The following is a 12,500-nucleotide window of genomic DNA, read 5'->3' on the forward strand; positions in this document are numbered from 1 at the left end:
GTGATGTTATTATGTCTAGTATACTGTAGCTACAGTGATGTTGTTATGTCTGTAGTATACTGTAGCTACAGTGATGTTATTATGTCTGTTATATACTGTATCTACAGTGATGTTATTATGTCTGTTATATACTGTAGCTACAGTGATGTTATTATGTCTGTAGTATACTGTATCTACAGTGATGTTATTATGTCTGTAGTATACTGTATCTACAGTGTTGTTATTATGTCTGTAGTATACTGTAGCTACAGTGATGTTATTATGTCTGTTATATACTGTATCTACAGTGATGTTATTATGTCTGTAGTATACTGTAGCTACAGTGATGTTATTATGTCTGTAGTATACTGTATCTACAGTGTTGTTATTATGTCTGTTATATACTGTAGCTACAGTGATGTTATTATGTCTGTTACATACTGTAGCTACAGTGATGTTATTATGTCTGTTATATACTGTAGCTACAGTGATGTTATTATGTCTGTTATATACTGTAGCTACAGTGGTGTTATTATGTCTGTAGTATACTGTATCTACATTGATGTTATTATGTCTGTTATATACTGTAGCTACAGTGATGTTATTATGTCTGTTATATACTGTAGCTACAGTGATGTTATTATGTCTGTTATATACTGTATCTACAGTGATGTTATTATGTCTAGTATACTGTAGCTACAGTGTTGTTATTATGTCTGTTATATACTGTATCTACAGTGATGTTATTATGTCTGTAGTATACTGTAGCTACAGTGATGTTATTATGTCTTGTATACTGTATCTACAGTGATGTTATTATGTCTAGTATACTGTAGCTACAGTGATGTTATTATATCTGTTATATACTGTATCTACAGTGATGTTATTATGTCTAGTATACTGTAGCTACAGTGATGTTGTTATGTCTGTAGTATACTGTATCTACAGTGATGTTATTATGTCTGTAGTATACTGTAGCTACAGTGATGTTATTATGTCTAGTATACTGTAGCTACAGTGGTGTTATTATGTATGTTATATACTGTAGTTACAGTGATGTTATTATGTCTGTTATATACTTTAGCTACAGTGATGTTATTATGTCTAGTATACTGTAGCTACAGTGATGTTATTATGTCTAGTATACTGTATCTACAGTGATGTTATTATGTCTGTTATATACTGTAGCTACAGTGATGTTATTATGTCTAGTATACTGTATCTACAGTGATGTTATTATGTCTAGTATACTGTATCTACAGTGATGTTATTATGTCTAGTATACTGTATCTACAGTGATGTTATTATGTCTGTTATATACTGTAGCTACAGTGATGTTGTTATGTCTAGTATACTGTAGCTACAGTGATGTTATTATGTCTAGTATACTGTATCTACAGTGATGTTATTATGTCTGTTATATACTGTAGCTACAGTGATGTTATTATGTCTAGTATACTGTAGCTACAGTGATGTTATTATGTCTGTTATATACTGTAGCTACAGTGATGTTATTATGTCTAGTATACTGTAGCTACAGTGATGTTATTATGTCTAGTATACTGTATCTACAGTGATGTTATTATGTCTGTTATATACTGTAGCTACAGTGATGTTATTATGTCTAGTATACTGTAGCTACAGTGATGTTATTATGTCTGTTATATACTGTATCTACAGTGATGTTATTATGTCTGTAGTATACTGTAGCTACAGTGGTGTTATTATGTCTGTAGTGTACTGTAGCTACAGTGATGTTATTATGTCTGTAGTATACTGTAGCTACAGTGATGTTATTATGTCTAGTATACTGTAGCTACAGTGATGTTATTATGTCTAGTATACTGTAGCTACAGTGGTGTTATTATGTCTGTAGTATACTGTATCTACAGTGATGATATTATGTCTAGTATACTGTAGCTACAGTGGTGTTATTATGTCTAGTATACTGTATCTACAGTGTTGTTATTATGTCTGTTATATACTGTAGCTACAGTGGTGTTATTATGTCTGTAGTATACTGTAGCTACAGTGATGTTATTATGTCTAGTATACTGTAGCTACAGTGATGTTGTTATGTCTGTAGTATACTGTAGCTACAGTGATGTTATTATGCCTGTAGTATACTGTAGCTACAGTGATGTTGTTATGTCTAGTATACTGTAGCTACAGTGATGTTATTATGTCTGTAGTATACTGTAGCTACAGTGATGTTATTATGTCTGTTATATACTGTAGCTACAGTGATGTTATTATGTCTGTAGTATACTGTAGCTACAGTGATGTTATTATGTCTAGTATACTGTAGCTACAGTGATGTTATTATGTCTAGTATACTGTAGCTACAGTGGTGTTATTATGTCTGTAGTATACTGTATCTACAGTGATGATATTATGTCTAGTATACTGTAGCTACAGTGGTGTTATTATGTCTAGTATACTGTAGCTACAGTGATGTTATTATGTCTAGTATACTGTATCTACAGTGATGTTATTATGTCTAGTATACTGTAGCTACAGTGATGTTATTATGTCTGTAGTATACTGTATCTACAGTGATGTTATTATGTCTAGTATACTGTATCTACAGTGATGTTATTATGTCTAGTATACTGTAGCTACAGTGATGTTATTATGTCTAGTATACTGTATCTACAGTGATGTTATTATGTCTAGTATACTGTAGCTACAGTGATGTTATTATGTCTAGTATACTGTAGCTACAGTGGTGTTATTATGTCTGTTATATACTGTATCTACAGTGATGTTATTATGTCTGTAGTATACTGTATCTACAGTGATGTTATTATGTCTGTAGTATACTGTAGCTACAGTGATGTTATTATGTCTAGTATACTGTAGCTACAGTGATGTTATTATGTCTGTAGTATACTGTATCTACAGTGATGTTATTATGTCTGTAGTATACTGTATCTACAGTGATGTTATTATGTCTGTAGTATACTGTAGCTACAGTGGTGTTATTATGTCTGTTATATACTGTAGCTACAGTGATGTTATTATGTCTAGTATACTGTATCTACAGTGATGTTATTATGTCTAGTATACTGTAGCTACAGTGATGTTATTATGTCTGTAGTATACTGTAGCTACAGTGATGTTATTATGTCTGTAGTATACTGTAGCTACAGTGATGTTATTATGTCTGTAGTATACTGTAGCTACAGTGATGTTATTATGTCTGTTATATACTGTATCTACAGTGATGTTATTATGTCTAGTATACTGTATCTACAGTGATGTTATTATGTCTAGTATACTGTAGCTACAGTGATGTTATTATGTCTAGTATACTGTAGCTACAGTGATGTTATTATGTCTGTAGTATACTGTAGCTACAGTGATGTTATTATGTCTGTAGTATACTGTAGCTACAGTGATGTTATTATGTCTGTTATATACTGTATCTACAGTGATGTTATTATGTCGAGTATACTGTATCTACAGTGATGTTATTATGTCTAGTATACTGTAGCTACAGTGATGTTATTATGTCTAGTATACTGTAGCTACAGTGATGTTATTATGTCTAGTATACTGTAGCTACAGTGATGTTATTATGTCTAGTATACTGTAGCTACAGTGATGTTATTATGTCTGTAGTATACTGTATCTACAGTGATGTTATTATGTCTAGTATACTGTAGCTACAGTGGTGTTATTATGTCTGTAGTATACTGTAGCTACAGTGATGTTATTATGTCTGTTATATACTGTATCTACAGTGATGTTATTATGTCTGTTATATACTTTAGCTACAGTGATGTTATTATGTCTGTAGTATACTGTAGCTACAGTGATGTTATTCTGTCTGTAGTATACTGTAGCTACAGTGATGTTATTCTGTCTGTAGTATACTGTAGCTACAGTGATATTATTATGTCTGTAGTATACTGTATCTACAGTGATGTTATTATGTCTGTTATATACTGTAGCTACAGTGGTGTTATTATGTCTGTAGTATAGAGGGTCAGTATATTGTATCATAGGGTACCTGTGTTTGTATAGATATAGAGGGTACCTGTGTTTGTAGAGGTGTAGAGGGTCAGTATATTGTATCATAGGGTACCTGTGTTTGTAGAGGTACAGAGCGAAGCCCGCGATGATCATGGCTATGAATGGCACTAAGATGGCCGCTGCCACTGAACTGCTGTTGGGTGGGAAGTGGGAATTCTCTCTGCTCGTGTCTAAACTCTCTGGAAAAGGGAGAGAGAGAGAGAGTTAGAGACCAGTCGCAATACAATAAAATAATTATTCAATAGTGAGTTTACCAAACATTAGGAACACCTGTAGCTACAGGTGTCCCCCCTCCCCCTGCCCCCTCCCTCATTGTTTCTGGGCTCTACAAGGTGTTGAAAGCGTTCCACAGGGATACTGGTCAATGCTGGATGTCCATTGAGTGGAATACCCAACAGAACACTGTTGAATGTGAAAAACCCAGCAGCGTTGCAGTTCTTGACACAAACCGGTGCGCCTGGCACCTACTGCCATACCCCGTTCAAAGGCACTTAAATATTCTGTCTTGCTCATTCACCCTCTGAATGACACACAATCCATGTCTCAATTGTCTCAAGGCTTAAAAATCCTTATTTAACCCACGTCTCCTCCCCTTCATCTACACTGATTGAAGTGGATTTAACAAGTGACATCAATAAGGGATCATAGCTTTCACCTGGATTCACCTGGTCAGTCTATGTCATGGAAAGAGCAGGTGTCAACTCATACTGTCTTTCTCCCTCTCTTCCCCCCTCTCTACAAACTCAATTACTCTCTCTCTCTTTTTCTCCTCGTCTCCCTCCTCCTCTCCAAATCACGTCAGTCTCCAGCTGAAAGAGGTATTTTCACTGAGGTTATAAGTAGACGCACACATGACAACAGAAAGCTCTCTCACTCTGTTTCTCTCTCTCTTCTTTCCTCTCTCCTTCCATCTCTCTCTTTCACTCCTGCCTCTGTTTCCTTCAATCTCTCTCCAAACTCTCTCTCTCTGTTTCTCTCTTCCTCCCTCAGTCTCTCTTCTCTACTTCCTCTCTCCCTCTGTCCCTCAGCCTCCCTCCCTCCCTCCCTCCCTCTGTCCCTCAGCCTCCCTCCCTCCCTCCCTCCCTCCCTCCCTCCCTCCCTCCCTCCCTCCCTCCCTCCCTCCCTCCCTCTTTCTCTACCCCCCCCCTCCCTCCGTCCCTCAGTCTCTCTTGTCTTTCTCTACCTCCTCCCTCCCTCCGTCCCTCAGTCTCTCTTCTATCTTTCTCTACCTCCTCCCTCACTCCATCCCTCAGTCTCTCTATGTATCTCAATTCCGAGGCAGGCATCAGTGATAGTAGAGACAGAGCAGTGATATTGAGATGTAAGAATATGTTGGCTGCAGACTACAAACTGAAACCAACTAGTCTAGAGTCTAGAGAATAACTTGGTACCATATCTAGGGCACATATGCTGCTTGAGGAACATTCAGATTGTCTTATACACAACATCTACATGGGGATGATTAAAAGATTGATGATGAAATATGAAATACCAATAGGAAGGGAGACATGGTTAAAACACACAGTTTATTAACATAAAAGAGGGCTATACTCACCCAGTCGTTGAAGACCAAACTGACCAAATCCTTTTCCTCGGACGAATCCTTGGTACACAAAGGAACTAGATGAGGCAATGTAGGACACCTGGAGAGAGGAGAGATGTAAGAGACAGGGGAAAGAGAGAGAGAGAGGGGGGGGGAGTGGAGAGCGAGAGAGCGAGAGAGGAGCAGGAGAGAGGAGAGAGAGGAGCGAGAGAGAGGAGAGAGAGAGAGCGAGAGAGAAAGAGAGAATGAGAGCGATGTAACGAGAGAGAGAGAGAGAGAGAGAGAGAGAGAGAGAGAGAGAGAGAGAGAGAGAGAGAGAGAGAGAGAGAGAGAGAGAGAGAGAGAGAGAGAGAGAGAGAGAGTGAGAGAGAGAGAGAGAGAGAGTAATCAAGGTCCAGTCAGTCAGTGTGACAAATCAGCATGTTGAAAATGAATTATCATGTCAGAGAGGACGAGAGGACTTCTTGTGACTGACTTGTAATATTTTTCTGTTTCTCTGTTGGTGACAGACCTGGTCGTAGTGGGAAGTCTGGCTCGGGGATGGGGGTGGTGGGGGTGATTACCAACCAGTGATTTAACTTACATTTTAATTACAGAGAAAACTCTCTCTGGGTCCTACATCTCAACAGAGTGACAGCACAAGTGTGTGTGTGTGTGGTGCATCCTAATGTGTTTGTGTTTGTTTGTGTGTGGGTGTGTGGTGCATCTTAATGTGTGTGTGTGTGTGTGCCTGTGTGTGTGTGTGTGTGTATGTGTGTGTGTGTGTGCCTGTGTGTGTGTGCCTGTGTGTGTGTGTGCCTGTGTATGTATGTGTGTGTGTGTGTGTGTCTGTGCCTGTGTGTGTGTGTGTGTGTGTGTGTGTGTGTGTGTGTGTGTGTGTGTGTGTGTGTGTGTGTGTGTGTGTGTGTGTGTGTGTGTGTGTGTGTTTGTGTGTGTGTGTAATGTCCTCTACCTCCTCTGATCAGAAGGACCCTGGTGCTCTACTCACATGTCCGTCGAGGGCCCAGTTGTCCATCTTAAACTTGTTGACAAAGATCTCTACAGGACCTCTGATCTGATGCACCTGCAGCAGGAGCTGAGACTCCTCTCTCTTATAGGTACCTGACAGACAGAGAGGAGGGAAGGAATGAGAGATATAGAAAGATGGAGGGAGAGGGAAAGAGCGAGAGAGAGACAGACATAGAGAGGGGGAGGGAGGGAGAGAGAGACAGAGAGAGACAGAGACAGAGACAGAGACAGAGACAGAGACAGAGACAGACAGACAGACAGACAGACAGACAGACAGACAGACAGACAGACAGACAGACAGACAGACAGACAGACAGACAGACAGACAGACAGAGAGAGAGAGAGACAGAGAGAGAGAGAGGGAGAGAGAGGGAGAGAGAGGGAGAGAGAGAGAGAGAAATTGTATAATTTGGACAACATTTTATTCTATCATCTATATAGTTCATAATCTACGTCAATCCATGTTTTCACAGAGAAAGAAAACTGGTTTGATTGTCATAACAGACTCACCAGCCAGTTTGAGTTCCACCCCACTGTGGTCGATGAGAGTTCCATTAACTCGCTGGTTGAAGGCTTCATAGGAGGTAATGCTCAGCATGGCCGGCTGCTTCTTCCCCAGGTACTCATAAGATCCTCTCCACAGGCTGTTCTTAGCAAACACACCAACTGGGACTGGGGAGGGGAGGGTAGAGGGGGTAGAGGGAGGGAGGGAGGGAGGGAGGGAGGGAGGGAGGGAGGGAGGGAGGGGGGTAGAGGGAGGGAGGGAGGGAGATAGGGAAGGAGGAAAGGAGGGAGATAGGGAAGGAGGAAAGGAGGAGGAAAGAGGGAGGGATGGAGGGAGGGAGGGAGAGAGGAAAGGAGAGAGGGAGAGAGACAGAGAGAGGGAGGGAGAGAGAAAAGTAGGGAGGGAGAGAGAGATGGAGAGAGGGAGGGAGGCAGGGAGGGAGTTGAAGGAGGGAAGAGGGAGGGATGGAGGGAGGGAGGCAGGGAGGGAGTTGAAGGAGGGAAGAGGGAAGAGGGAGGGATGGAGGGAGGGAGGCAGGGAGGGAGTTGAAGGAGGGAAGAGGGAAGAGGGAGGGATGGAGGGAGGGAGGCAGGGAGGGAGTTGAAGGAGGGAAGAGGGAAGAGGGAGGGAGGGAGGGAGGCAGGGAGGGAGTTGAAGGAGGGAAGAGGGAAGAGGGAGGGATGGAGGGAGGGAGGCAGGGAGGGAGTTGAAGGAGGGAAGAGGGAAGAGGGAGGGATGGAGGGAGGGAGGCAGGGAGGGAGTTGAAGGAGGGAAGAGGGAAGAGGGAGGGATGGAGGGAGGGAGGCAGGGAGGGAGTTGAAGGAGGGAAGAGGGAAGAGGGAGGGAGGGAGGGAGGCAGGGAGGGAGTTGAAGGAGGGAAGAGGGAAGAGGGAGGGATGGAGGGAGGGAGGCAGGGAGGGAGTTGAAGGAGGGAAGAGGGAGGGATGGAGGGAGGGAGGCAGGGAGGGAGTTGAAGGAGGGAAGAGGGAAGAGGGAGGGATGGAGGGAGGGAGGCAGGGAGGGAGTTGAAGGAGGGAAGAGGGAGGGATGGAGGGAGGGAGGGAGGGAGGCAGGGAGGGAGTTGAAGGAGGGAAGAGAGAGGGATGGAGGGAGGGAGGCAGGGAGGGAGTTGAAGGAGGGAAGAGGGAGGGATGGAGGGAGGGAGGCAGGGAGGGAGTTGAAGGAGGGAAGAGGGAGGGATGGAGGGAGGGAGGGAGGGAGGCAGGGAGGGAGTTGAAGGAGGGAAGAGGGAGGGATGGAGGGAGGGAGGCAGGGAGGGAGTTGAAGGAGGGAAGAGGGAAGAGGGAGGGATGGAGGGAGGGAGGCAGGGAGGGAGTTGAAGGAGGGAAGAGAGAGAAAAACAGATAAAAAGAAGACAAAATCAATAGTTAAAACTCAGTTTCAGTATTTTACGGTGCCAACACCTCAAGCTTTTAAAATTCATCTGAGGAAACAGAATCAGTCATTCCATTAAGAGACGTCTGTCACATTTCACAAGTGGCAAAAACCAATAGAGATATTGTCAATATCTAAAACTTTATAAAACGTAGTTTGAAGTAACTTTGTCATTGGTGGATAAACGTACTCTTCGCTTTCAGACAAAATAGACAAAATATGTGGTTGTATTTTAAGACAAAGTTAGTACTGTTGTCCAAACCAGAACAACCTATAGGGACAGAAGTCTGTTTCTATAGCACAAGGCAGTTTGACAGGGCGTTAGTCTGTTCCAGGGCCTGTTTCTATAGCACAAGGTAGTTTGACAGGATGCTAGTCTGTCCCAGGGCCTGTTTCTGTAGCGTGAGACAGTTTGACAGGGCGTTAGACTGTCCCAGGGCCTGTTTCTATAGCACAAGGCAGTTTGACAGGGCGTTAGTCTGTCCCAGGGCCTGTTTCTGCAGAGTGAGGCAGTTTGACAGGGCGTTAGTCTGTTCCAGGGCCTGTTTCTGCAGAGTGAGGCAGTTTGACAGGACGTTAGTCTGTCCCAGGGCTTGTTTCTATAGCACAAGGCAGTTTGACAGGGCGTTAGGCAGTTTGACAGGGCGTTGACAGGGCGTTAGTTTCTGTAGCGTGAGACAGTTTGACAGGAGGGAAGTCTGTCCCTGGTCTGTTTCTGTAGCGTGAAGCAGTATGACAGGATGCTAGTCTGTCCCAGGGCCTGTTTCTGTAGCGTGACAGCGTAAGACAGTTTGACAGGAGGGAAGTCTGTCCCAGGGCCTGTTTCTATAGCACAAGGCAGTTTGACAGGGCGTTAGACTGTCCCAGGGCCTGTTTCTATAGCACAAGGCAGTTTGACAGGGCGTTAGACTGTCCCAGGGCCTGTTTCTATAGCACAAGGCAGTTTGACAGGGCGTTAGACTGTCCCAGGGCCTGTTTCTATAGCACAAGGCAGTTTGACAGGGCGTTAGTCTGTCCCAGGGCCTGTTTCTGTAGCGTGAGACAGTTTGACAGGACGTTAGTCTGTCCCAGGGCCTGTTTCTGCAGCGTGAGACAGTTTGACAGGACGTTAGTCTGTCCCAGGGCCTGTTTCTGCAGCGTGAGACAGTTTGACAGGACGTTAGTCTGTCCCAGGGCCTGTTTCTGTAGCGTGACAGCGTGAGACAGTTTGACAGGGCGTTAGTCTGTCCCAGGGCCTGTTTCTGTAGCGTGACAGCGTGAGACAGTTTGACAGGAAGTTAGTCTGTCCCAGGGCCTGTTTCTGTAGCGTGACAGCGTGAGACAGTTTGACAGGAGGGAAGTCTGTCCCAGGGCCTGTTTCTGTAGCGTGAAGCAGTATGACAGGACGTTAGTCTGTCCCAGGACCTGTTTCTATAGCACAAGGCAGTTTGACAGGACATTAGTCTGTCCCAGGGCCTGTTTCTGCAGCGTGAGACAGTTTGACAGGACATTAGTCTGTCCCAGGGCCTGTTTCTATAGCACAAGGCAGTTTGACAGGGCGTTAGTCTGTCCCAGGGCCTGTTTCTGCAGCGTGAGACAGTTTGACAGGACGTTAGTCTGTCCCAGGGCCTGTTTCTATAGCACAAGGCAGTTTGACAGGGCGTTAGTCTGTCCCAGGGCCTGTTTCTGCAGCGTGAGACAGTTTGACAGGACGTTAGTCTGTCCCAGGACCTGTTTCTATAGCACAAGGCAGTTTGACAGGGCGTTAGTCTGTCCCAGGGCCTGTTTCTGCAGCGTGAGACAGTTTGACAGGACGTTAGTCTGTCCCAGGGCCTGTTTCTATAGCACAAGGCAGTTTGACAGGGCGTTAGTCTGTCCCAGGGCCTGTTTCTGTAGCGTGAGACAGTTTGACAGGAGGGAAGTCTGTCCCAGGGCCTGTTTCTATAGCACAAGGCAGTATGACAGGGCGTTAGTCTGTCCCAGGGCTTGTTTCTATAGCACAAGGCAGTTTGACAGGGCGTTAGGCAGTTTGACAGGGCGTTGACAGGGCGTTAGTTTCTGTAGCGTGAGACAGTTTGACAGGAGGGAAGTCTGTCCCTGGTCTGTTTCTGTAGCGTGAAGCAGTATGACAGGATGCTAGTCTGTCCCAGGGCCTGTTTCTGTAGCGTGACAGCGTAAGACAGTTTGACAGGAGGGAAGTCTGTCCCAGGGCCTGTTTCTATAGCACAAGGCAGTTTGACAGGGCGTTAGACTGTCCCAGGGCCTGTTTCTATAGCACAAGGCAGTTTGACAGGGCGTTAGACTGTCCCAGGGCCTGTTTCTATAGCACAAGGCAGTTTGACAGGGCGTTAGACTGTCCCAGGGCCTGTTTCTATAGCACAAGGCAGTTTGACAGGGCGTTAGTCTGTCCCAGGGCCTGTTTCTGTAGCGTGAGACAGTTTGACAGGACGTTAGTCTGTCCCAGGGCCTGTTTCTGCAGCGTGAGACAGTTTGACAGGACGTTAGTCTGTCCCAGGGCCTGTTTCTGCAGCGTGAGACAGTTTGACAGGACGTTAGTCTGTCCCAGGGCCTGTTTCTGTAGCGTGACAGCGTGAGACAGTTTGACAGGGCGTTAGTCTGTCCCAGGGCCTGTTTCTGTAGCGTGACAGCGTGAGACAGTTTGACAGGACGTTAGTCTGTCCCAGGGCCTGTTTCTGCAGCGTGAGACAGTTTGACAGGACGTTAGTCTGTCCCAGGGCCTGTTTCTGCAGCGTGAGACAGTTTGACAGGACGTTAGTCTGTCCCATGGCCTGTTTCTGTAGCGTGACAGCGTGAGACAGTTTGACAGGGCGTTAGTCTGTCCCAGGGCCTGTTTCTGTAGCGTGACAGCGTGAGACAGTTTGACAGGAAGTTAGTCTGTCCCAGGGCCTGTTTCTGTAGCGTGACAGCGTGAGACAGTTTGACAGGAGGGAAGTCTGTCCCAGGGCCTGTTTCTGTAGCGTGAAGCAGTATGACAGGACGTTAGTCTGTCCCAGGACCTGTTTCTATAGCACAAGGCAGTTTGACAGGACGTTAGTCTGTCCCAGGGCCTGTTTCTGCAGCGTGAGACAGTTTGACAGGACATTAGTCTGTCCCAGGGCCTGTTTCTATAGCACAAGGCAGTTTGACAGGGCGTTAGTCTGTCCCAGGGCCTGTTTCTGCAGCGTGAGACAGTTTGACAGGACGTTAGTCTGTCCCAGGGCCTGTTTCTATAGCACAAGGCAGTTTGACAGGGCGTTAGTCTGTCCCAGGGCCTGTTTCTGTAGCGTGAGACAGTTTGACAGGAGGGAAGTCTGTCCCAGGGCCTGTTTCTATAGCACAAGGCAGTATGACAGGGCGTTAGTCTGTCCCAGGGCTTGTTTCTATAGCACAAGGCAGTTTGACAGGGCGTTAGGCAGTTTGACAGGGCGTTGACAGGGCGTTAGTTTCTGTAGCGTGAGACAGTTTGACAGGAGGGAAGTCTGTCCCTGGTCTGTTTCTGTAGCGTGAAGCAGTATGACAGGATGCTAGTCTGTCCCAGGGCCTGTTTCTGTAGCGTGACAGCGTAAGACAGTTTGACAGGAGGGAAGTCTGTCCCAGGGCCTGTTTCTATAGCACAAGGCAGTTTGACAGGGCGTTAGACTGTCCCAGGGCCTGTTTCTATAGCACAAGGCAGTTTGACAGGGCGTTAGACTGTCCCAGGGCCTGTTTCTATAGCACAAGGCAGTTTGACAGGGCGTTAGACTGTCCCAGGGCCTGTTTCTATAGCACAAGGCAGTTTGACAGGGCGTTAGTCTGTCCCAGGGCCTGTTTCTGTAGCGTGAGACAGTTTGACAGGACGTTAGTCTTTCCCAGGGCCTGTTTCTGCAGCGTGAGACAGTTTGACAGGACGTTAGTCTGTCCCAGGGCCTGTTTCTGCAGCGTGAGACAGTTTGACAGGACGTTAGTCTGTCCCAGGGCCTGTTTCTGTAGCGTGACAGCGTGAGACAGTTTGACAGGGCGTTAGTCTGTCCCAGGGCCTGTTTCTGTAGCGTGACAGCGTGAGACAGTTTGACA

At 45.4% G+C, this 12,500-nt stretch overlaps 1 protein-coding gene across 1 annotated transcript in view; it reads right to left on the bottom strand.

Annotated features, from left to right (window-relative positions):
• The window catches only part of csmd2 (CUB and Sushi multiple domains 2), a gene marked incomplete at its 5' end in the record, with an annotated part of 597,374 nt that overhangs the window by 13,388 nt on the left and 571,486 nt on the right, over positions 1-12,500 (bottom strand). The window contains 4 exons of the mRNA XM_090227432.1: positions 4,070-4,196; positions 5,573-5,660; positions 6,549-6,661; positions 7,079-7,240. Coding sequence (XP_090083558.1) covers positions 4,070-4,196; positions 5,573-5,660; positions 6,549-6,661; positions 7,079-7,240 — 490 coding nt within the window. The remainder of the gene's footprint in view (positions 1-4,069; positions 4,197-5,572; positions 5,661-6,548; positions 6,662-7,078; positions 7,241-12,500) is intronic.

This window comes from Oncorhynchus mykiss, chromosome 30 (assembly GCF_057628025.1).
Source record: "Oncorhynchus mykiss isolate SJ-2025 chromosome 30, ASM5762802v1, whole genome shotgun sequence".
Taxonomy (NCBI): Eukaryota; Metazoa; Chordata; class Actinopteri; order Salmoniformes; family Salmonidae; genus Oncorhynchus; species Oncorhynchus mykiss.